General features: G+C 39.4%; 1 protein-coding gene across 2 annotated transcripts in view; it reads right to left on the bottom strand.

The window, feature by feature from the left end:
• The window catches only part of LOC126457556 (PEST proteolytic signal-containing nuclear protein-like), a 66,422-nt gene that overhangs the window by 5,837 nt on the left and 34,076 nt on the right, over positions 1-26,509 (bottom strand). Inside the window, exons 1-3 of one of the 2 annotated variants that reach the window (XM_050093968.1) lie at positions 10,190-10,347; positions 7,731-7,906; positions 1,700-1,830 (exon numbers count right to left, since the gene is read on the bottom strand). In XM_050093968.1, the coding sequence (XP_049949925.1) occupies positions 1,700-1,830; positions 7,731-7,906; positions 10,190-10,226 (344 nt within the window). In that variant the 5' untranslated portion in view covers positions 10,227-10,347. Of the gene's footprint in view, positions 1-1,699; positions 1,831-7,730; positions 7,924-10,189; positions 10,348-26,509 lie in introns of those variants that run through there. The other variant, XM_050093966.1, reaches the window with a different exon arrangement.

Below are 26,509 nucleotides of genomic sequence, written 5' to 3'. Positions count from 1 at the left end.
GGTTGGGTCTTATATTTTTAAAGTTTTACATGAAATATGAAAATAGCATTAGCAAGAACTGATTGTAGCAGTTATTTTGATGGTGCAATGTATTATATTTAGCTTCACATTAATTTAAGCCTGAGAAATGGACAACAGAGGATAAATGCATTTGCTTTGTGGACAAACAATTCACTTGTTTCGAAAGCATTGCTAGCAGTCAAGATATTACCATACACCCACAGTACAAAAGGTATACGATGATGAAGTTTTCTATATGGAGAGATATAAAGCATGTATGGCATGCAGTTAACACAAACGTAAGGGCTGTAATGTTTTTGAGTGCAAACTAAAGTCAGTGTCTGAAGCAGACTTACTTCATCTTTACATAAGATGATGAAACTTCAAAGCTGGACAGTAAGAAGATAAAAAACATTGTTCCCAATAAAGTAAAAAATTTGTGGTTACATGAACTAGGCAATATCTTTTTGAATGTAGTGTGTGTGAACAACGATTGGAAATGTAAAAGCATGTAGACAACAAGGAAAACACAATAATACTCTTGTTTCTGATCGGTGAGGTGAAATTTTGTAGCTGTGATTTGGTTTTCATATGAGAGGACTGTTGAGGAATTTTACAAGTAGGTTAAAATAATCTTTTGGATTGGATTCGAACCAGCGATCTATGGACATCATCTTACAAAACTCGACACTCTTCCGCTCTAACAACAGAGATACCAAATAATTTATGTGAAATTGGATAAAATGACAATTTTCACGAAGAGTTTAATTTCGGTGAATGATGTTATCCTTCCTTGTAACAGTGGAAAAGCGTATCTTGAAAGTAGATTAACTTCTTAATAAATTTTTAATTGCATAAGTGAACTTTTGCGTCGACATGATGGCAATCTGCCAGTACAGTGCAACCATATTTTACACATCTTCTCATTCTCTGGTATGCTCAAGAACAACTTTTCAGGAGTTTTTGTACATGTGTTGTACAGAATGGTACAACACACTCATTGTTACCCATTTCTGACACGTAAATTCCAAATAGGACATCGCTGTGAATTATCATTATGACAGTAACAGCAGTGAGCTATCCACTGATGTCACAGGCATCACATGACTTGAATGGAGCATTTTAGCAGGCTTTCAAATTATTTGAATTTCATTTCTGTTTTCATAAAAGAATACTGAAATTCAAGAGGAAAAAAAGCATGTTAGGGCATAAAATGGAATAATTAATCATTTAAGTAAACAGTCAAATACCCTATTGTGAGCTGGGAGAGATCTGCAATGGACCAAACATTGTAGGTTTGATGAGAACCAAACGGCTTGTATGATCAAGGCGTGTCACTCAGATGGGCAAACACCGATGGCCTTTAAAATCCATAGAGTTTACTCCCTACAGAAGAAGACCACTAGGCAGACCAAAGAAGAAGTGGAGAAATGGAATCCACAAGGACTTGCTGCATATTAGCACACACGGTGACTGGAGACAAAAGACAGGAACAGAATCCAGCGCAATAGGAGCATTGTAGCTGTGCATGGTCCTCTGACCCTGATTGCGTAAAGTAAGTAAACGACAACATAGGTTATCCACACCTTGAAAACACTGTTTTGACAATCTGATTTAATTCAAGAACAAAACCTTTTGAATGTGTGCAATATATATAAAATTTGAGTATTATGGATATTGTTAGTAACACTACTCTCACCTTCCAATATTCCTCATCCTCATACGTGCTTCTGGGGGCATTTCCTCTGGCTCATCATCCTCATCATCATTAAATACAGCTGCTACTGCTTGTGACTTTGCTTTCATAGTATTTGTTGTAATCAAGTTTTTCTGTAAGCATGAACAAAATGAGATATAGTTTCCACAATAGTTACAAATAAAAGATTTCTGAAAATATAGTGAAACTGTCATAAAAACTAAGCTACTAAGGTCTCTGGTGGAACATAAATAATGGAAGATGTGAAGTTAACTCACTGGACAGATGAGTCAAAGTTAACTCACTGGACAGATGAGTCAATAGACACAGAAACAAAACTTAATGTTGCCAAGCTTTTGGACAGTGTTGTCCTTCCAGAGATTGCTACATAATAAAAATACTACACAGCTATACAGCCGTAGCTGACTACAGTGCACTGGCACTGCAGCAGTGGGGTCAGGCAAAAAAGCAAGTGGGGAGAGGAAGGTAGGAATACAGGGAAGGATGGTTGACAGCTGAGAGGGAGAGGTGGCACTTGCATGGGATAGGAATATGGCACCAATGTGGTTCTGATTCAACATATGGTCTTTAACATTGATAAACTCAAACTGATATGTTTGTGGCAGTAGATAACAAGTGCTTGGGTATGGAAGGTGCTCAAGGTTTTGCACTGTCACCTACTGCGCAAAATGTGAATCTATAGCATGTTAGACCAGTTCCGTGACTAGATTCAGGACTTCCTAGCACATAGAACTCAAAGCCTTGTTCTTTAGTACAAAACCTCTGGGTTTAGAACTAATTCTGGCAGTGTCCCACAGCAGTGTCAGGGCTGTCACTGTTCATGGTATGCATAAATGATTAGGTGGACGTTGAATGATCCATGAAGGTGTTCGTTCACTGATGATGCTGTGATTTTTAGGAAGTCTTGGCACCAGAAAATTTGAGCAAAAAGTGGGTAAATCTGTAGATGATTGAAATTTCAACAAGTAAAATGTAATAGACTGAATAAACAGGTGGAAAGACCTATTATTTTTCAATTACAAACTGGTAATAAATCACTAGAAACAGCAAAATAGTAAATTATTCTAGAATAACAATCCAGAGAGCGAGAGAGAGATAGAGAGAGAGAGAGAGAGAGAGAGAGAGAGAGAGAGAGCACAGCTCCTGAAGAAAATGACTGGATCAGTTGTCAAAATACTAGGCATTATCAACAATTCAACTGCATACTCGAAGCACAGCACACCATTAAACAACATACTGCATTAACTTTCCAAAAAAGCACGACCCCAAATAACTCATGCACATACTCAGAATTCCACAATACCAATTAACCATGAAACAGTGATATTTATTGGGGAACAAAAAAACTGGTACCAATGTACTCACTCAAACTAAGCACCTAACCTGAACACAATATGCATCATTTACAATATCTGCAAAATAACAAGCCAATAATGGCTTAATACTGGTACTGATATCTTCTTTTAACCTATAAAGCTAAAATTAATCCCACAGTATCACCCATTATGAAAGTGTGATATATACAGGTTAAAGAAACACTGGTATTGACATTCACTTAATCTACAATGGTAGAATGAACTGTTAACACTTGCACAACTACCGTATTTACTCGAATCTAAGCCGCACTTTTTTTTCCGCTTTTTGTAATCCAAAAAACCGCCTGCGGCTTAGAATCGAGTCTCCGAGTTTCAACCACTGCATTTTCATACATTATCCAACGAAGTAAATACAAATTCCGTATGGTTCATCTTCGAATGTAGCAGCATTTCAATGTACTACGAAAATCCAACTGGCAAGACTGTTTGGGATGTTTGTCAATATGGCCAACTCTACATTCTGAATTTTTTCCTACCTGTGAGAAGAGATGGTTGCTAATAGGAACTTTATGAATTGTGAATCACATGCAGTATTCTCTTCACCATAAGAATAATACAAATATAAACATTTTGCCATGTATTATTATGTGTTTGCTGCTATCTCATTTAAATCCTGTCTGCCTAATAAACTACGAAACTAGAGTGAGACAACAGCAAACGCGGAAGAATAAACATATCATGTCATGTTTATATTCGTATTATTCTTATGCCTAATAGTGATACAGTCAGAAATGAAGCACAGCAACTGACTAGATTTTTAAATCTAAGATGAATAATTTCTGTGAAGAATGTAATGTACTAAAGAGGCGTCTGCAAAGATTTTCAAATGGAGAAAAATTTTCGCTAAACTCTTGTTCAGAACATCATCTATCATACGCAGTGTATTATTTGGTTCTTGTTGATCATTATCAAAGAAAGCAGCAGTGCAAGTAACAACAAATTGCAGTCTCTTGCCATTGTTTCGCTAATGAGACGATTTCTCTTTTTTTTTTTATTGTAAGCGGCGGTAGTGCGCACAAAAGCAAGCCATGCTGCGAGCCGCGACAGGCCGTAAACACGCACTATCAGAATGCGGCAAACAATGCATGACACAGTACAGTAATGCATTTTCAGCTTAGAGTGACGTAAACACCTATAACAAAGAAAACGGCGCTTATCAGATCAAAGAAAAGTAAGCAATCAATTCAAACCAGATGAAGCAAGTGAAAAAGGAAGGGTACCCATACAAATACAGATGGAGCGCCTGACACATAGCAATGGCTACCTGGTAAAGCGTAACTGCTAAGATTACGACTTGAACCAAACTACTGTAGCTGTATCGTCATTCATTCAACCTAAATTGTGTCTCATATTACAATGGACCAACTTTGTTTCGATTTGGAGATGCAGCCTAAAACTTCTCTCTCCCCTTGAATTTCGAGTCTCAAATTTCAGGTGCTGCTTAGATTCGGGAAATTTTTTTCCCCTTGATTTTGAGTCTCAATTTTCAAGTGCGGCTTAGATTCGAGTAAATACGGTACACAACAGATCTTGCAAATAAACAAATAACACTCATAATATCAGTAACTTCAATTACAGAAATGTGAATCTATTATGGAAAGATGTTTGCTGTAATTAGATGGAGTCCACCCAAATCTGGAATTTCTATTTGCCAGTGATTTAAAGAGCCCTTGACATGCAACATGATTATTTATTTTATATTATTCTTCAGTTATCAGCAGAAGGCCAAAAATTATCCTTAATAGGAACATCAGTAACCCTCTCCACTCCACCATGCGTGATGCTAAACATCACAAATTTTTTTTTTGTACTCTGATGTTGAGCCTAACAATACTTTTCTGGCACTCACATGCTTCATGCTTCACTCTCAAATCTGCCTGTACTAGGCCGCAATGCTGCATAGTACTGTCATCTAGGAAAGCCTCTGTTAACTCAATGTCGCACTGCAGCAGTTCCATAAAGAGAAAGGTTGTTCTTGTTACATTCAATAGGTGCCAAAAGGGCTAGTTCTGTTAGATCTACATCCATACTTTGTTAAGCACCTTACAGTGCGTGATGGAGTGTACCTCATATCACTAGTCATTTTCTCTCTTTCTCCAATCACAAATAGAGTAAGTGAAATACGACTGTTTAAAAGTCTTCGTACATCCCCTAATTTCTCACATCATATCTTCACGCTACTCATGCAAAATGTATGTTGACGGTAGTAGAATCATTCTGCAGTCGGCCTCACATTCCAGTTCACTAAATTTGTGCAATACTACTGCGTGGAAAGGGCATCGTCTTCCCCCCACGGATTCCCATACGATTCCAAAGAGCATCTCCATAATACTTGCATATTCGTTGAACCTACCAGTAACAAATCTATCACCCCACCTCTGAAATTCGCCTATGTCTTCATTAAATCTGACCTGGTGGGGCCCCCAACATTCGAGCAGTACTCAAGAATGCATTGCACTAGCATTCTATACACCATCTCCTTTACCAAAATTCTCCCCAGAACATGGTGTTCAACATTCACCTTCACTACTGCAAACCTGACGTGGTCATTTTGTTTCACACACTTCACAATGTTACGTCTAGATATTTAATCAAAGTGGCAGTGTCAAGCTGCCCCCTTCTAACGCTTTATACGAACATTGCAGTTTTGTTTTTCCTCTCATCTGCATTAATTTGCATTTTTTTACTTTTAGATCAAGCTACTAATCATCCTACCATGCAGACATTTTATCTAAGTCATATTGTGTATTTCTAAAGTCAATCAATGATGAAATCTTCTAGTAACTGCAGCATTATCAGCAAAAAGCCCTCAATTGCTGCTCACCCTGTCCCTCAGTTCATTTAAGTGCACAAAGAATAAAAGTGATCCTATCACTCTTCCCTGGGGCACTCCTGATGATACCCTTGTCCCTGATGAACACTCGCCATTGAGGACCACGTACTGAGCTCTATTACTTAAGAAGTCTTGACCACACTCACATCTGGGAACATATTCCATATGTTCATACCTTCGTTAACAGTCTGCTGTGAGCCATCATCAAGTGGTGGTGGTGGTGGTTAGTGTTTAACGTCCCGTCGACAACGAGGTCATTAGAGACGGAGCGCAAGCTCGGGTTAGGGAAGGATTGGGAAGGAAACCGGCCGTGCCCTTTCAAAGGAACCATCCCGGCATTTGCCTGAAACTATTTATGGAAATCACGGAAAACCTAAATCAGGATGGCTGGAGACGGGATTGAACTGTCGTCCTCCCGAATGCGAGTCCAGTGTGCTAACCACTGCGCCACCTCGCTCGGTCATCATCAAGTCAAAAGCTTTTTGTAAACATAGAAATATGGAATCTGTCTGTTGTCCTTCATCCACAGTTCTCACGATGTCATGTGAGAAAAGGGCAAGCTGAATTCGCACAAGTGATGCTTTCTACATGTGTGCAAAAGCTTTTCTGTTGCATGGACATTTACTATTCAAGCACAGTCCTTTCTGAGGAAGGGGTTGGAGAGCTTTTAGAGAAATGTCTATATGAAAATGAGAGCAACTAATGATTTTGACAATGACAATGATTCATTTGCAAACAACTGGAGTGAAATGACAATGGAGACAGTCCACCCAGAAGAGTTTAAAAAATATCACGCATGACAAGTTTTGTACTGTAATGGTTCTGCCAATATATCTGAATGACAGTGCACTTTTTTTAATGCCTATCCTAACTGTTGGTTAGTGACTTTACTGTTTCCACAAAGACTTTTGCAATTCTCTCTGGTGAAATCACTGCCCACATGGCAGTAATTTAAATAAGAATGCATTACAGAGTGCAGAGGGTTAACCACTGTACACTGTAAAAGTACAGTTATAAAATTATAAAAATCATAAAACTATAATTGTAGCATACAAAGAGTGAACATCATGAAATTAAAAAGTAGACAAGTGCCAGCAGGACTCGTGCTCTGAGGGTTCCGTGCAAACTTAATTATGTTCATTGACAAATTCATCTACAGACTTTGACGAGTGATTGCAAGTATTAAAATATGTGACACCGAGGGCTGTATCTTGATTGCATTGAATTACAAGCTTAATTTTTTTTTACATCACCAAGGAATATCAGACATTAGGATTTCACAAATTTCAACTTGATAACAAAGTCCACTCCTGAGGAAAAGGGGCTTTTAAAGATGGCCAACAGAGTGGTCATATAATTTTTCTGCTTTTACTGATTAAGGTACGGAACACTACTAATGGGGAATGTGACACACAAAAAGTTAAATCGTAACATGTGATAAACACTATTACTCTCGATGAGATGACCTATGCAAACATGGAACTATGAAACAAGAACACTGATAACTACATCAATTTTCTTAATGAACACTTGCACTCAGTACCTAACTGTTGGTAAATTTCCCAAATTGTATGGTTGTTATCCTTGAAACTTTTCTGTTCATAACATTTCAACCAGAGCTGCACTGAAATATATCATGATTCCCTGCTCCAAAGAAAGGCACGATATTACTACCATTGTTATCTATCTGTGTGAAACATGAGGAACAGAAAAGTTTCTTGGACCATGGCTATACAACCCCAATGATTTACAAGCAGCTAAGACCCAGTCATAAACACCTTCACAGTGTCAAGACACTACATACCTGATTCATCCCAAGTTTGATTTGAATTCCTTTCTTTGCTGTCTCATCATTGCCCTTTTCACTTGGCTTTCCAAAACCCATAGAAAACTTTTTCTTCTTTGAGCTGTCATCATCTGACTTATCCTTCTCATCTTCTTTCTGGTCTGGCAATGACTCTGGTCCGTTCTGGGGCGACCCTGAGCAAGGTGAAACACTGGCAAAGTTGAGATGATGAAGCAATTAGCCTTATACACAACCCACAATAACCTATGACTTAAAACCTTAGCAGAAGGTGACATTTAGTAGTATTCAACACATCTCTTATACTACTTACAAAATGTATGTGTGGCAATACTACTACTTCCGCAACAATGACTACATTCATCAGAAATAACAAAAGGTAACAGGAAAATCTATAACAATTTATCAAAAACTTTTCAATATATATGTTACCTCTTTTCTCAAACAACTAACCATTTCTCATGCTGCAGGGAAAAACAAATTATGCATCTCTAATCACGGTTACTGAATCACATTAGAGTGGTATTGACCTTAACCCCATATTAAGGAAAGAAAATTTATAGGTGTCTGACCACCAGGCCAAGACAGGTAATTGTTTCAGATCATTGCTGAGCACATATAAAATTCCACAATTTTTGTAGTATGTGTACATGGCACAACAGATGATTGATACATCTTGTAAGTGAAGGTTACCATAAAAATCTATGTTTGAATTTTTTTAAAACTGGAATAGATACCAAACTTAACATCTTAGTTTCCTGCTTCCATCACCACACAAACTAACAACACTCCAGCAACTATTACAGCACTACCAAGTCAATCATATAGATAACAATGGTAGTAATATCGTGCCATTCTTTGGAGCAGGCAATCATGATATATTCCAACCAAATACAAAACTGAGCTTTTACTGTATCAATATTTACAGTTCTCATTACTTTCTTCTCCTGAGACGAAATACAGAAGGGCAAACACGAACTGTGGCTTCAAAATAGAGTGATACAATTTTTCTTTCAGAAATGCATTTTCCTTGGCCAGGATATTTACTGCATTTTATCTTAACTCACTGTGAACAACAAAATCATCCACCAATTTTTGGGACAAATTTGGAATGTGTGTACAAATCTACTTTCAACCTATGACTAACTCCCTGCATCCACATTCAAGCCATTAGGCCTAATGTAACACAAGCATTATACATTCCTAAGAGAACTATTTTAGAACAATTTGATGTAATTAATTACACACAAGGATATAATTTTAAACAAACTGAATACACAACTCATAATATATTTGAAACTTTATTTACGCTGTCTAAAGACACAGCAGTATCGCACAAAAAAAATTATATTGTACAAGAGGAGTCACGTCAGCAGAATGACTCTTTCACTCCGCAGCAGTGTGTGCATACTTTTGATCAGTTCAGTTCACACTAAAGCAATGCCTGTACAAGGCAAGGTTCTGGGGAAGGGGTCCAACCCAGCACACTGTTTTAATCTGCTAGGAAGTTTCAAGTTGCCAAGACGCAAAGGTTAAAAGTATACTAACTTATAGAAATGTGTTAAAAATAAATTAATGGTAAACTCTGGTGATCACATTAAGCATCTTTATACACATCTCGAACAAAGAGAAATACACACATACAACTCAGTAACTTGCTAGGCTTAAAATGGTTACTGACACTGAAGGCAAAAATTCATTTATGTTGTCATGTAGTCAACAAACACTTTAGGGCATAAAACTTAAGCTTATGGCAAAGCAGATGGTACGGATAGGGAGGTAACTGACTTAATTCTCACTGAAACACAGTATGTTACGGCCGCTTCACCCAGGATCACTCACACAACTAACTTTGGTACATGACTAATCCTCAATAATAAAGTTTCTATTCTGCAGATAGCAACAATTTTTGTAACACAAAAATTATTCTCTAGAAATAACTTTTTTCTTTGTGCACAAAACAAGAATCATTTGAAATGTATTTATGTCTGAATTTAAACCGAACGTCAGGCATCTGATTACTGAATGTAAGGTCTGGATATGTCAGAATCATGTTGTCTCTACCATCGATTCAACTAACACAGCTTTAACCGCAATCTAAAATAAGGAATCAATGCTTCGCCTCTTTAAGTTTTTTTCTTTTTTATTTCAGTTATTTATTTTTCTAAGGAATAACTACAAGAGGTAAATACTATGCGGGTGTCGTACTTACAGGACAATGGTGCAAATTTTTTGGCTTACAATGCAATAAAGTTAACGTGATGTTTCAACTGATAAACACTGGTAACAGCTAGATATCAGTCAGAACCTTCCATTCCGAACAACCTGCAGAACGGATACGACTGCCAGCAATGCGGGTATTTTGTACTACTACTTCCATAGTCACTTAACCTAACCCCACAAGAAAATTTCTCATATAATTGCACAAATATCGCAAAAATATGCGACAGTGTAACAACCTTTCGTTACTTCTCCTCTTGAGTTTCTTTTCGACATTGTGTATTGATGCTTATTTGCCTATTTGCACACTCCACTAAATTTCATTTACAACTCTTGTTAACACAAACAAGCGATCATCAACACTTCAAAGCAAAGAGATCCCTCATGACATCATAGATACAGTGCCAGAGCACAGACATACATGATATCTGTGTGCTGGCGTCGTCGCTACGCAAGTACAGATAAAATGCATACAGTGCACGTAGACAGTTTATTCTTGGAACGTCTGAAGTGACATTTACATTATCATTTGAGAGTTGGGTTATTTATTTTGTTTATTGAATCTCATGCTTTGCGATTAGACAAATAAATAATTTATAGTCTCCGGAAGGTTATTATTTTATCTTTATGTGGAAAAAACAAAGCAGGATCGCTATTCGCTATAAAGTGGTGACTCCACAAAGAAACAGAAACGTATAAACAGATACGCTTATGCAGTGGATATCATCAGGCATGTGACCACACGGAAGTGCACGGAGAAACAGTTAACAGCCCTTCACGACAATATCCAGAGACAAATCGAGGAACTATAATTGGCAATGGACGAGCAAAATACTTCAGCAATGACTCCGCGTTCGATAGTTGACGGCAGATGTGCATCGACAGGCAAGCTGCACATGAGAATGTGCACATTACAGTTTCTGCCAGACAAACCACCACTATGGTTTGCTATACATTCGACCAAAACGAGGTAGCGAATGAACGCTCAAAGTTTGCCATGGCTGTGAATTCGTTAGATGCCAGAACGGCTGCAGTTGGCATGGATATCATACTCAGCCCCCTGACGGATCACCAATAGACATGTTTAAAAATATATGAATCAACAGAATGTGTAAACGTATGCAGCAAATGTGAAGAGTGAACAAATGGGAGACAGGACGCCTTCCGAGTACTGGCGGCACCTGCGGGGTATGGTCAGAAAAACTGACTTACCAAACACGGTGCTGAGACACATATGGTTCTTATAGTTGCCTGGTATGAACAAGGCAGCAGTGGTAATTTGCGAAGAACAGGATTCCAGGAGTTAATAACAGCTGTTGACAAAGTTAACACAACATCAGGCAATATGTGAGCAGCATGTGTAACAGTGGCAGCGGATGATTGTGAACAACAAGAGACAGCATCAGTACAGAAGGGCCAGCAGGCAAGAGTTTACAGGGCAAGTTACTACACCGCAAAGGCAAGTGTCGCGGTTATTGGAGAGGAACTCATCTTGGCAAAAGGCAAGAAACAACGATATTATGTAAGTTAGCCAACAAGGGCGTATGTGTTGGTATCACCCGCCGTTCCGTGATTGAGCGACAAAATGTACAGCACCATGTAGGCACCCAAATGGCACCAGCGTACTGCGTGCCACGGTATACGACAAGAGCGCATTCAGTGAAACGTGGGTACACCGAGAGACACAGAAATATGAGTAATTTGACCGGCTTACATACTCCATAATAGAGATTGTATGTCAAGGACGTGAGATTGGGCCACTGTTATGTAATGGACTCAGGACGACACTTTAGTTCACTGCCACTCAGGGACTGTCAGACCTCAAGCACATCTCTGTGAATGCAGCTAACAGCAGCAAATAAATCACCAACAAATACTTAATGAGGTTGTAATTTGGATTTAGAGTTGGGGTTTCGACATAACTACAAGTGGAATTTATTGCTGGTAGAGCTTTCAGAGTCCATATCAGGTACAGATTACTTGTGCTACATGAAGATGGAAGTAAATATCAGGAAGGCACAGATTAAGAAAGACTGCGAAGTAGTCATGGGTAAGGTTAGATGAAGCACGTGACTCACCATGGACTGCACGCATAGTGGAATCGCACAGGGCAAAAAGGCAGTTCAGTGGCATCTATACCAAACGTGTTGCACAACACAGTGCAGCACATTTGTATTATACCTGGTCAGCTGGTATTGCAACAACCTCAGAGATTAGCTCAAGATAGTTTTGTAGCAGCCAAGACTGAATTTGAGGGTTTGCTTTAAGTAGGTTTGTTACGTCGATCTGACTGACATATTGAAGACAGGTGTCATAGAACCATTTAGGTTATGGCGGTAAATGGAATACGCCCTCTTAGTGGTAAGACAGCTGTAATTGAAGAAGTACTGCAATAAGCTGACCAGCTGATTGGTTCAAATGGCTCTGAGCACTATGGGACTCAACATCTGTGGTCATCAGTCCCCTAGAACTTAGAACTACTTAAACCGAACTAACCTAAGGACATCACACACGTTCATGCCCGAGGCAGGATTCGAACCTGCGACCGTAGCAGTCGCGCGGTTCCCGACTGCGCGCCTAGAACCGCTAGACCACCGCGGCCGGCGACCAGCTGATTATCGACAGCATAGAAGATGTTTAGGGGTGGTAAATGTTTACCGGCACCACTTGCCAAGAGCAACTGAGATCCAAGGACTGTTGACAGTAACACAAGGAAAAAAGAGTACAAGTGGCCAATGGCTCTTATAGTGGTCCACAGAAATCGTTTGAACAAGTGAAGACAGATTTACAAAAGTTGTTTCTGCTGGCACACCCAATACCAGACACACCATTGTCTATAGTGGACGATGCTAGCCAATAAACATTAGGGGCAGCACTCCATCAATAACCGAATAAACATTACTAACCTTTGGGTTTTTTTATCACACAAACTCATGGAAGCACAGATGAAGTGGAGTGTGTATGACAGGGAACCCCCAGCAATTCATCAAGGTGTGAAATAATTTCGTACTTGCATAGAAGCTACGACTTTCACAATTTATACCGACCACAAATAGATAACGTTCGCATTCAGTAAATTGTAGGACAGCTGTTCTCCATGACAATTCCCACAGTTGGAATTCTTTAGCCAATTCACAACAGACTTGTGTTATATAAAAGGGGGCTGAGCAAAAACGATTTCCCAGACCACCACTTATGAAGAATTGGCAGCAGCACAGGCCACAGACCAACAACTATTGACAGTTCTGGCAGTATGACACTACCAAACAGCAGCTTCGGCAACTATGGCTAGCATGGGCAAAAGGTCAGCATTTGGTGTGACATAACATGAGGCAAACCTAGACATTTCATTCCTCAGGAAATATGGAAGCCTGCCTTTCATAATTTTCATGGACTGGCCCACCCAAGTGCAAAACACAATGTGAAAGTTACAATGGATCCCTTTGTGTGGCAATGCATTAAGAGGGTTTGCTGTAGGTGAGCTAGTTTGTGCTTGGCATGCCAGGGATATGAGGTCAGTTAGCACATTCAAAAACGAGTAGGAGAGTTCATGTAGAGTACAGAAAGTTTCACCCATGTCCACCTGGACATTGTGGGACCACTAAGGCTTTCAGAGGGGTACTGTTATTTATTGATGACCATGGATCAGTACATGTGATGGTCAAAACGCTGCCACTTGCAGATACAGTAGCAGAAACATTGGCACAAGCAATCTTATCTACGTGGATCATGCAGTTCAGATGTCCTTTGCATGTGACCACAGACCAAGACCACCAGTATGAATCGACATTATTTTTGGAACTAGCCAAACAGTGCAGATTCTCACATCACCATATGGATCTCTACCACCTGGTGAGTAATGGCATGGTCGATAGGTGGCATAGACCACGATTTGCCACATCGACAACTGGACTTTGGCATTGCTGTTAGTGTTGTTGGGCCTCTGGACAGCTTGTAAAACAGAGTTGGAAGCTTCCACGGCAGAGTTAGTTTGCGGGAAAGTACTACAACTGCTGGTGGAGTTTTTGCTGCATCACAGGAAGGAATGATAAGCAACACGCAAAACGTAGGCAAGTGTATGGTCAAGCTCTGCCCAACACACGGTTCTCGACATGACATAGGCAAACAGTCCATACACGAAGAACAAGGTTCTTGCTCACATGTATGGTTGCAGATGGATGCAGTGGGACCATTGTTGGAGCAATTTTACTCCAGTCCATGTGAAGTATTAACAAGAGGCAAACGTACAATTCAGATAGAGAGCAATGGAAAACAGCAAATTGCCTCAATGGACAATGTGAAACCAGAACTCATGCTGTTGCCAGATGACGACATAGAGCACAAACAACAAAAGGAGATGCCGCCCTTGCAGTCACAAAGGCAAGAAGAGGTGACGACATGAGATAACAGCCCAGCTCCTCCAGCATTAAAGCCGTGTCAGAGGTGGAAGACATTGATTCCTGCGAGATATTCCAGGACGGACCAATGAATAACCTACAATTTCCCATGTGTCCCCAGAGCTGTGTGGGAATTGCCATCACTCAAGTCAAGTGCACACAGTGCACTTCAGCAGTTTATTCCTTGGAACTTCTGAAGTGGCAGTTCTGTATGATTAGTAAAATAAATAATTATAGTCTCCTGAAGCTTATTATTTCATTTGTGTGTGGAATAGGGCTAAGCAGGATTGCTATGATAGCAAAGAAAACTCGAAAAATTGTGGAAAAACGTGAAAGCTCCTAATCTGCTTCAACACAAATGTAATAAAAATAATGTTCAGAGCGAGTACTTTTTGTGTGTTTAGTAAGTATTCTGATATCGATAAAGAATGTTTCATATTTTTGCTGCGAAATCACTGTGAACCATGGTCATGACACCTGAAGAGAACTGGTGGAAAAAGGCTTGAAATTTATGATAATTTACACACACACACACAAATAGTCAACACGCATTAACATCAGGAAAAGTATCATTCATTGACAACTCTGAGAAAACGTAGGAAACATGACAATATTTGTAGTTCTTCTACTTCAATAGACAGGAATTTATCTACATCTACATTTATACTCCGCCAACCTAACGGTGTGTGACGGAGGGCAGTCTACGTCTGAAGCTTATGTGTAGTACCATTCTGAGCGAAAACGTCATTGCGTGTTTGTGTGCGTGTACATGTGTGTATGGGCGCGCGCGCGCGCGCGTGAGTGTTTAAACAGTCGATTTTTAATTCACTGGTTGTATCGCCAAGTAATAACTATGTTAGTTAATTACATTACATTTCTTGAATCATACTCCATGGATCCCATGAAGAGTGGTCTCTGGGACATAGAAGGAAGTCAAGGATATACACTTAATTTGAGCACAAAACTATGAAATGACATAAAAGTACTGTATTATAGTGCAAATTCTAAATAAACATTAACCTAAAATAATAAGTTTAGAGTTTTTGGAAGATACTCTTCAATGTAGTGCAAGCAGTTGCCCAATACAAAGTTAATTAATTCAGTACAAACATTCTTAGCTACATGAGATTTATTGTGCTCAGCTAGGTTGCTAAATATATGTGTACCCTAATATCTGACTGCTGTCTGTACTAATTTTAGCTTCTTGATGTCTTTCTAGAAATTGTTTTTGGTCCTGGAGTTATATTAATGGTTTTCACGATTTTTTGTGAAAAGATAACTGTGTTGATAATGACAGGTAATCCTTATATATAAAAGGGAACGTCGTGACTGACTGACTCATCATCGCCCAGCACAAACCGCTGAGGATAAAAACTTGAAATTTGGAGAAGGTGCAGATCTTACATTGTAGGTGTCGTTTAGGAAGGAATTTTTCGAAATTTCAATCTTAAGGGGTGAAACAGGGGATAGGGTTTTTGAGAAATGTTGCTATTAAGGCAATTTTGAAGCTAGACCTACGAAAATTGGTATTTGGTTTGTCAGTTAGAAATAATAAAATACATGTCCCAGCATTTTTGGAAATTTAACGCTATGGGGGTGAAACCGGGTGAAATCCTTTATTGGAAGTATACCATTATTAAAGAACTACCGAAGTACTTTTAAAGCTACGTCTCTGAGTATTGGTATATGACATCTCAGATACAAATTTAAAAAAGTGAAACTTCTTAGCAGATTAAAACTGGGTCTGGCACACAGTTTTAATCTACCAGGAAGTTTCATATCAGTGCACACTCTGCTACAGAGAGAAAATCTCATTCAAAAAAAAATATGTTTTACCGTTTTTGGAAACTGAATGCCTAAGAGGGTGAAATAGGGGAGGAGACTTTTTATTAAAATATTTTATTATGAAAGCATTTTTAAAGCTAAAACTATGAAAATTTAAATTTAGCTTCTCAGTTAAAAGTAAAAAAATATATCTTTCACTTTTTTTTTTTTTTTTTTTTTTTTTTTTTTTTTTTTTTTTTTTTTTTTGAAATTCAAACCCTATGAAGGTGAAATACGGGATGAAAGCTTTTATGGAAATAGTTCAGTGTGCAAACATTTTTGAAGCTATTTCTATGAAAATTTGTATTTGGTTTCTCTGTTAGAAATAAAGCATATGCACGTCATTGTTTTTGGAAATTCAGCTCCTGAGGGGGTGAGATAGGGTCACACCAGACTGACTCGTCATCATCCAGCACAAACTGCTAAGAATAAAAACGATTAAATAAAAACAAAAACAAAATCTCTGCAGGCCATACAGTCTATGCAAGCAAAGTAGCAGGTGATAAGCTAGTGAACATACATATCACGATGCAGTTGTCAAAATACCCATTTCTTTGAAGACATTTCTGCAGTGTGTTCTTGAATTAACACCAGATATGATTCTTATAATGCACTTCTGTATTCTGAAAATACTATCCTTGCAAGTTGAATTTCTCCAGAAAATGATCACATAAGTCACTAGTGAATACAAACATGTAAAATAAACTAGGATCTTCATATTTAAATCTTCTATATCAGTAATCATGTGTTAGATGAACCAAGGTGGGTTATTAACTCTAGCTATTGGGTTTACCAATGGACAGTTTTATCTGTCTGCATTTCCTAAAACACAACACTTTCTACTTCTTGTTATTATTGTTAGAGATACTTATTTTTATAGATTTGGAGTTCTGTGAGAAGTACCACACTGTATGTACTGTAGTGGTTCAATGATAATCTGTTTTCTTTTAATCATTCGTTGATATTTTCTAAAGTCTCATTAGCTGCCTTTTATGTTGCTACGCATTTTATGAAAATGCAGGTACAGTACAGCAGTATAGTATTTTGAGTCATCCTTCAGACAAGACGGAAAAAAAAATCTCTGGACCTGCTGTGTCAACTATTCAGTAATATCTTAACTTTTGAAGACCGCCATTTCACCAGGTTGTATTATAAAATTGTACTTCATTATGCACTACTAATTTCGAGCATGGCTCAGCTACATTTACAACAGACATTAATGCGTCATCCTCATCAAACAAAAATTGTATCCCATGCACAGTTGTGCATAGCATGGTTGAAAAAGCGTGTGATATCATGATGTGAAAAAGCGTGTGATATCATGATGTGTAGTCACGGAACACACCTACACACAGCTGTTTGCAGTATACATTTGTACTCTCTACATCTATGATCTGCAGATTGCAGTTCATCTAAACAAATAAGAAATCGATGATTTTATTTTTCAACCCACAAATAGTTTGATAAACTAAGTTAGTTTTATCCATCTTTTTATCTTCACATATTTTAGGTTCTAAATTTTCAGTTATATTTACTTCTTTTGATACTTCTAGCCTGGAATATGAGTTTACCTTAAAAAGGCGATCCCCTCAACCAAGTGACGATGCGGATATGCCCATGAGTGTTAGTGTTCTCCCTTAAAGATTCTGTTACCAATCCAGCCAATTTTCCTGTCCTTTTCCCATTCCTACTGAGATGTAGGCCATGTCTTATAAAACTCCACCTGCCCACAGCATCAACACAAACTGAACCTACGTTTGACCCAGTAACTGACAGAAGCAGTTGATCTAATTCCATGCTGAACTGTGCTGTGCAACTGGCGCCAATTGTAGTATCTCAATACAGAAACAAACTCAGCATCTGTACACCTTGCTGCTGGAGCTATCTTTATCAAGTCATTCTTGATACTATGGCCATGTTCACTATTAGTACTCTCCTACTCCACCGACAATTATGTAGGGCTGCCAAATCTTTTTGCATATTACTGTAGAAACTAGCAGCTCAGCTCCAACAGCTGCAAAAGTCATATACTGTCGGTGGGCATTGAGGTTTCAGCATGCCAGGTGCAGCAGTAGGGCAGCTTATATTTTGTGAGGTAAACCAGGCCGAAAACTTCAATCTTGGCGATGTAGCAGAAAGAAGGGGCAATTGCAGGGCACACTAGGCAGTTACCAGATCACCACCCTAGGGTATGTTACTGTGAATGTGACTGGAAGATGAGTATCGGTACAACAAAAGAACTGCTAACCTTTATAAATAACTGTCAATTTTAGCAGAAATGTCAGCAGTCCAGCAGGAGCTACCATGTCCAGAGGGCTAGTCTAGGCAATGGAGGAAATTGAAACAGCAACAGTCACCTCAGGGGTGCACCTCTACATCCACTGCGCCCTCCTCTAGCACCAAGTCTGTGTTCCCTGACATGGTGCCTCTCAACTGGTGGGCCTCTGCAGGCACACTCCAGCAGCAGTCTGTCTCTTGCTTAGAGGGGCAGCAGATCACAATTTGCGCAGTACTGGCCCTCGTCCTCCTACTTTGGGGTGGGGGAGAGGAGCACTCTGGTACCATGAGCAGGGGTTAAATCCACAACTGGAGGCTGTCATCTGATGCACGTATCCTGTTGGTCTTCTGTGCCACTGGCACCTACTGTGAGCAGCGACATCACACTTACTGGGGCATGCATTCCTGAGTGGGCTTCTTTGGTCAGTATTCTTGGGCATCAGTGCCACTGTCGGCCAGCAGGCTACCAGCTGGCCCACTCAGGTACCATGTAGTAATGTGTGCCGACTACATGGGCGCGACGGGGCTCGAACACTACACTCACATACATAATTTTGTGAGTCTGCCACACTCACAAAATTTTTAGTTTGGTAAAAACAAAATAAAATAAATATTTCTCACTTGCCTTTATCAAAAAGTAATGAACTATTAAAAGACTGAGATGGAAGTTAAAATTTCTGACTTGTAAAACATATCTGTGTTTTTCAGATGTCTTTGTGGAATGCAATAAGGAACACACTCCGTTGTTTCTTGCCTTTCTTTGGCCAAGTCAAAGGCATTCCCCAGAATAAGAGGCACACTATACAGTGAATGGAATCCCATCCTTTCAGCTCGCTTTCAAGTTTCGTTACAAGTGTCACGCTACATCACTCCATTCATCAGAAATTGTTTTAAAAGGTCTGCTTGCCAATATTGAGCAATAACAAAGAATAATCTGAGACATGAGGAAGCTGACTGTTACAGATTTCCTCAACAATTTTTTTTTAACATAACAGCGGTGTGGTTTAATATTTCAGTGAAATTGCTTTCGAATAATCTGGATTGTTATCATTTTGTTTGTTGAGATAATGCCTTTGAAGGACCGGGGGAGTTAATATTGTGGACTGAAGGAGTGCTACCGCATTATTAGATAGTACAAAGATGAGGATCTATTGATAGGATGCGTGGAGCAAAAGCTCTTCGCCGAGAAATAATGTTCGCAGTCTTCAAACGTTGCGCAATTACTGGATGCATATGGCAATCTGAAGCACAATCTTGAATATAGCTTTTATATGTACTTTTTTAGTCGCTATGGATAAATTCGTCTTACGTTTGTCATCATCATCAGAGGTGGATATAAGTAAGACTAACAGTAGTGAAGAGCAGGTTCAGCCAAAAAATAAGGAACCTGAGAATGTGTCTTCTGCCAGTTCCTGTAATACATTAGGAAGAAGTGTCAAGAACAGTCACACAGGTCATACCACGAAGGATCGAAAAATGTATTTCCTTGGATTTATTACGACAAAGAATTGAACAAAGTGTTCTGTAGCATTCCAGATTAATGCACTACATTTTACCTGTTTCTAACCGTTTCTGTTGCTGTTTCTTCATCTGAACGCTTATTTCTGAAGCTCATACTTATAAAGAACGATCTGTGGAATTCTATGTCCCAAAACAAAGTTAGTGAACTCAGTCTCCACAGTATCAAAAGTGATCTACCGATGCCAGTGATATAATCAGTACCTCCCATCACGGAAAGTATTTTGCATGTTCCAGTTTCACGAGAGATCACGGTGAGTACAGCAAAGTTTTATAAGAACAAATCAATAAAATAACAGATAGAACTATAGGCCTAGGATTATTAATATTACCTGTCGCTCACTATCATGTGTTTGATTTTTAATAACATCTATCAGTGTCACTAATTTTTGTTTAATACTTTGAATATAGTAAGTGATAATCTCATTGTTTATATTACAATGGATTTTACAACACACTACCTGTTGTAAGGAAAGTTATGTTAGTTACTGATGGGTTACACATTATGTATTAGAGATCAGGAATTTTTAATTTTTGTAGGAGGGTGTGTATTGGGTACATTACACTTATTACTGTAGAAACTAGCAGCTCAGCTCCAACAGCTGCAAAAGCCATATACTGTCGGTGGGCATTGAGGTTTCAGCATGCCAGGTGCAGCAGTAGGGCAGCTTATATTTTGTGAGGTAAACCAGGCTGAAAACTTCAATCTTGGCGATGTAGCAGAAAGAAGGGGCAATTGCAGGGCACACTAGGCAGTTACCAGATCACCACCCTAGGGTATGTTACTGTGAATGTGACTGGAAGATGAGTATCGGTACAACAAACGAACTGCTAACCTTTATAAATAACTGTCAATTTTAGCAGAAATGTCAGCAATCCAGCAGGACCTACCATGACCAGAGGGTTAGTCTAGGCAAAGGAGGAAATTGAAACAGCAACAGCCACCTCAGGGGTGCACCTCTACATCCACTGCGCCCTCCTCTAGCACCAAGTCTGTGTTCCCTGACATGATGCCTCTAAACTGGTGGGCCTCTGCAGGCACACTCCAGCAGCAGTCTGTCTCTTGCTTAGAGGGGCAGCAGATCACAATTTGCGCAGTACTGGCCCTCGTCCTCCTACTTTGGGGCGGGGGAGAGGAGCACTCTGGTACCATGAGCAGGGGTTAAATCCACAACTGGAGGCTGTCATCTGATGCACGTATCCTGTTGGTCTTCTGTGCCACTGGCACCTACTGTGAGCAGCGACATCACACTTACTGGGGCATGCATTCCTGAGTGGGCTTCTTTGGTCAGTATTCTTGGGCATCAGTGCCACTGTCGGCCAGCAGGCTACCAGCTGGCCCACTCAGGTACCACGTAGTAATGTGTGCCGACTACATGGGTGCGACGGGGCTCGAACACTACACTCACATACATAATTTGTGAGTCTGCCACACTCACAAAATTTTTAGTTTGATAAAAACAAAATAAAATAAATATTTCTCACTTGCCTTTATCAAAAAGTAATGAACTATTAAAAGACTGAGATGGAAGTTAAAATTTCTGACTTGTAAAACATATCTGTGTTTTTCAGATGTCTTTGTGGAATGCAATAAGGAACACACTCCGTTGTTTCTTGCCTTTCTTTGGCCAAGTTAAAGGCATTCCCCAGAATAAGAGGCACACTATACAGTGAATGGAATCCCATCCTTTCAGCTCGCTTTCAGGTTTCGTTACAAGTGTCACGCTACATCACTCCATTCATCAAAAATTGTTTTAAAAGGTCTGCTTGCCAATATTGAGCAATAACAAAGAATAATCTGAGACATGAGGAAGCTGACTGTTACAGATTTCCTCAACAATTTTTTTTTAACATAACAGCGGTGTGGTTTAATATTTCAGTGACATTGCTTTCGAATAATCTGGATTGTTATCATTTTGTTTGTTGAGATAATGCCTTTGAAGGACCGGGGGAGTTAATATTGTGGACTGAAGGAGTGTTGCCGCATTATTAGATAGTACAAAGATGAGGATCTATTGATAGGATGCATGGAGCAAAAGCTCTTCGCCGAGAAATAATGTTCGCAGTCTTCAAACGTTGCGCAATTGCTGGATGCATATGGCAATCTGAAGCACAATCTTGGATATAGCTTTTATATGTACTTTTTTAGTCGCTATGGATAAATTTGTCTTACGTTTGTCATCATCATCAGAGGTGGATATAAGTAAGACCAACAGTAGTGAAGAGCAGGTTCAGCCAAAAAATAAGGAACCTGAGAATGTGTCTTCTGCCAGTTCCTGTAATACATTAGGAAGAAGCGTCAAGAACAGTCACACAGGTCATGCCACAAAGGATCGAAAAATGTATTTCCTTGGATTTATTACGACAAAGAATTGAACAAAGTGTTCTGTAGCATTCCAGATTAATGCACTACATTTTACCTGTTTCTAACCGTTTCTGTTGCTGTTTCTTCATCTGAACGCTTATATCTGAAGCTCATACTTATAAAGAACGATCTGTGGAATTCTATGTCCCAAAACAAAGTTAGTGAACTCAGTCTCCACAGTATCAAAAGTGATCTACCGATGCCAGTGATATAATCAGTACCTCCCATCACGGAAAGTATTTTGCATGTTCCAGTTTCACTAGAGATCAAGGTGAGTACAGCGAGGTTTTATAAGAACAAATCAATAAAATAACAGATAGAACTATAGGCCTAGGATTATTAATATTACCTGTCGCTCACTATCATGTGTTTGATTTTTAATAACATCTATCAGTGTCACTAATTTTTGTTTAATACTTTGAATATAGTAAGTGATAATCTCATTGTTTATATTACATGGGATTTTACAACACACTACCTGTTGTAAGGAAAGTTATGTTAGTTACTGATGGGTTACACATTATGTATTAGAGATCAGGATTTTTAATTTTTGTAGGAGGGTGTGTATTGGGTACATTACGCTTCTGGGCCTGTGGGATCGTCCAAGTACATTTGAAGCCCAATTTGATCTCATTTTTGTTGCTTCTATGTCAGCTGTGTTTCCAACTGAGCCGGGGCAATCTCAATGTAGTCTTCTATAATTCAATTCTTTTATCTTGGCAGTTCGCGCATGCCCGCCCAGACGCGGGAGATTTCTGCGTTGCCAGTTGTACGTTCCAAAAGAAGCAGCACCATAGTATAGTTCGCAGACTTTCATTTCGGGGAAAGCGCGCAGTTTATGAAGTAAAGCCACTATGGCCGCATTAACCCTTTCGCTGCTACAGAGACGTGCTCCGCGCAATCCGCGATTTTGTCATCATTGAACTGCTCGCCTGTGCGGACACATGGTGTTTCGACTGCTTTGACACTTAATCATTCGATTTCACTAAAACTATTTGGCCCAAAAATTTGATTTTTACGCATCTTCTTGACTGATACATTTCCCCCATAAATGACTTAATTTTGTTTCGATGTTCAAAGCAGTTATTGTGCAGCATTAGATGTAGTAAACCATTGCACGAAATTTTGAAGAGTTAGCGTATACTTTCCGTATGGTCGATTTTAGTTACCACTAGAAATTTCAAAAAATCACATTCAAATGAATAAAATTCATGAAGTAAGACACCTCGATATTGTTTTTAAATAAAGAAAATATTAAGCACCGAACAAGATTTGACCTGAGAACCTTTCGCTTAGCAGCCATACACTTTAACCATTACACTAACACAGCTCGTCATTCAATACATTTCCTGGTGGACTTTAAAATATCACGCAAAATACTGACAAACACTGTTGGTATGACTATGCTTCTATGTTGCACGTTTCGTCGAAGTACAATAGGAAATAAACAATTACCGCTGTTCTTTATTGCGAAAAAGCAGTTAGTGAGAGTGATACAAACACCTTTCCTTGCTATCGCTATTAGGAGACTTATTGCTTGTTTGGTTTAATTAATTAATAGAATATGAAGCAATTGGTATAAAGAATGCGTTTTCTAAACTTTCTATAAAAGAAAGTCTACTATCAAGACATTGCTTTTGTTCAATTACTTTATTTATGACTGAACGTTTCTAAAACTGAAGACACTTGTCTGTGCTCTGCACTGCGCTCTGGCAACGTCGATCTCTGTTCATTGGCTGACTGTGTTTTGTGACGTCAGATGCGCAGAACATACCTAAACTCGGCCGCCGTCATAAATGACGTGCACTTTAGTATCGGTATATTATACTGTATCATATCACAGATCTTTATGACTCAGGCTGTGCTCACAAAAATTACAAATGAAAGGTAATCATTTTAAAAAATACCGAGGCTCCACAGAAAACATATACCAAATTTCGCCATTGATATGCAACCACAGACATTTTGGAAAGTTAGCACCCTTGCATGCAGCTGGCCCCATCAGCTTACTATGCGCCATCCCCTTCATCTGATGAGAGGGCTAATGGCAATGTTGCAGAACTGCTACTTGTACAGTAGCACAAGTTCTAATAAAATATTTTATTTTTGGTGTTGTTCCTCTGAGCTGCCATTGGCCTGCATCCTCACCATGAGCCACCACTGCTACACAATTCTGCACAAAAGTGGCCTCGCAAGCTGGGTCCACATCAATTGGTACCAGAAGTCTTCAGGCACTCCAGTTGGTGTCTGAGGAGTCGACCTCCACACAGCAAAAAGTCACATCTGCAACTCGTATTGTCATTACTGTGGGGTGAGTGAACAAACCGATTATTTCTACTTTTGTGTGTGGAGAAGATGGGGTCTAACCTCAAGATTCAGCGAAGCTTAAAGGTCACATAAATACAGCCTTGAGAATTGGCTGACATGTTTCATTTTAGGGGCAGTATATGGGAATTGTATTTGCAATCCTAAGTGTTCTCAGTATAATTTGCTTGGGCACACTGCACCATATACTGAGTCAATGGCAGTAGTGTGTTTTAGTTGTCACCAGTAAGGGCATATGGTATGATTAAGTATAAAGTTCAAACTGTTGGAATTGTGAGCGTGTGAGCTAATGCTGAGTGATACTGTGTAGTAGCTACTTGTGGACTGAGGATAGAGGTTCCACAGTTTCAGAGTCCAGGATGTAGAATTTGTCCTGCAGGATATGACATAGCACAACTGCGAGCTGGTAATTTGGGGCAACTTACGATTAAAGTTAAGAAATTAGCAGTAGTCAGACAGGCTGACCTTCAGCCACCACCAGCTTAATTACTCCTTTTCCTAGCATGTCAACTGAAGACATAATGTATATCTTGGATGACATGGTGTCATCGGCAAAGATGGGAGATTGGTTGGATTGTCAGTTGTTGCAAGTAACGAAAATACAGTTCATTGGGGAGACAAAAGCATTCGTCACATGTACAGAGAGGAAAGGTTGTGGAATGCAGATGTATTTAAGGAAGGTCTTCTAGAACGGGGTAAAACATGAAATAGAGCCTGATTTTTCCGTGAGTAGTTAAGTAGCGTGACAAACAGGCATAATGAAACATTTGAGGTTTTTGCAGATAGAATATGTGAGATTAATGTGCAAACATATGAGCTGGGGGAGAATGATGAGGCACATAAGATACTCCATGAAACTGAACATTTACGTGTTCCTCAGGGATTTGTCATCCAGCATGTTGAGAAGGATTCAGACAGATAGCCCAAAAGGCTCATACACTGCTGTCAAGTTGGCTATCGAGTTTGAAGAAATTAGTACAGTAACAGGGTGTGGGACAAGCAAGGAGTGTTTTCAACAATATGATATGTTGTAGGTGGGAACAATTGGGACATGTCCAGAAGAAATGTAGGTATCTTCAGTGGGGTAAGACTTGTGTAGGTTGACACCATCAGTGGGATTGTAGGAGTAATTGTGGGGACAGACAAAAGGAAGTGGACAAAAAATGCAAAAGTGAACCCCAAGCCTGCCAAAAGCGATCTTCCAATTAATATACATACACAGAGATGGACTGTGGTATATTTTGTGAAGTGAACAAAACATAAGTTTTTGTTAGACACAGGGACGCATGTGTCAGTGGCAATTTGGGACCTCTTTGGTTGGAAACGATTAAACCCACGTGCTAAAGGTTGCATGAGGTGGGAGACAATGAAATGAGGTCATTAGGGTCACCATTATTAAATTTTCAGATTGGGGTGGTTCAGTTTGAACGATGTGTGGAAGTAGTGCCTCATGTCAGTGAAGATTACTGTATGATCCTGGGGGTTAGACTTTCCATCAGAACGTAATACTAAAATTGACCTTTGGGGACATATTGTGGAACTTAGTGGGATAATATTCCAGCTAGGGGAAACTGACGCCAGTGAAGTACTGTCCCACGGTTTGTCTAACTCAAGGGACAAATTGATTAAACTGTGTACAAAAGTCCTTAGCCTAAAGGTATTCCAACAAAGGGCAATGGACAGTTGCTTTGGATCAGCATAGAAGAACAGTGTATTGGAACATCACGATGCTTTGTAAGAAACATATACAAGGGAGAAATGTAAGGAGTGTGAGTTAGGATAATTTTAACGTTGATGTAATGAAGCTGACAGGGTGACTGGTAGTAGCGAATTTGGACATCCTGGAGGAGGAT

The sequence above is a fragment of the Schistocerca serialis genome, chromosome 2 (assembly GCF_023864345.2).
Source record: "Schistocerca serialis cubense isolate TAMUIC-IGC-003099 chromosome 2, iqSchSeri2.2, whole genome shotgun sequence".
Classification (NCBI taxonomy): Eukaryota; Metazoa; Arthropoda; class Insecta; order Orthoptera; family Acrididae; genus Schistocerca; species Schistocerca serialis.
Note: the sequence above shows the minus strand (reverse complement) of the source record. Positions and strands in the feature narration are given on the sequence as shown.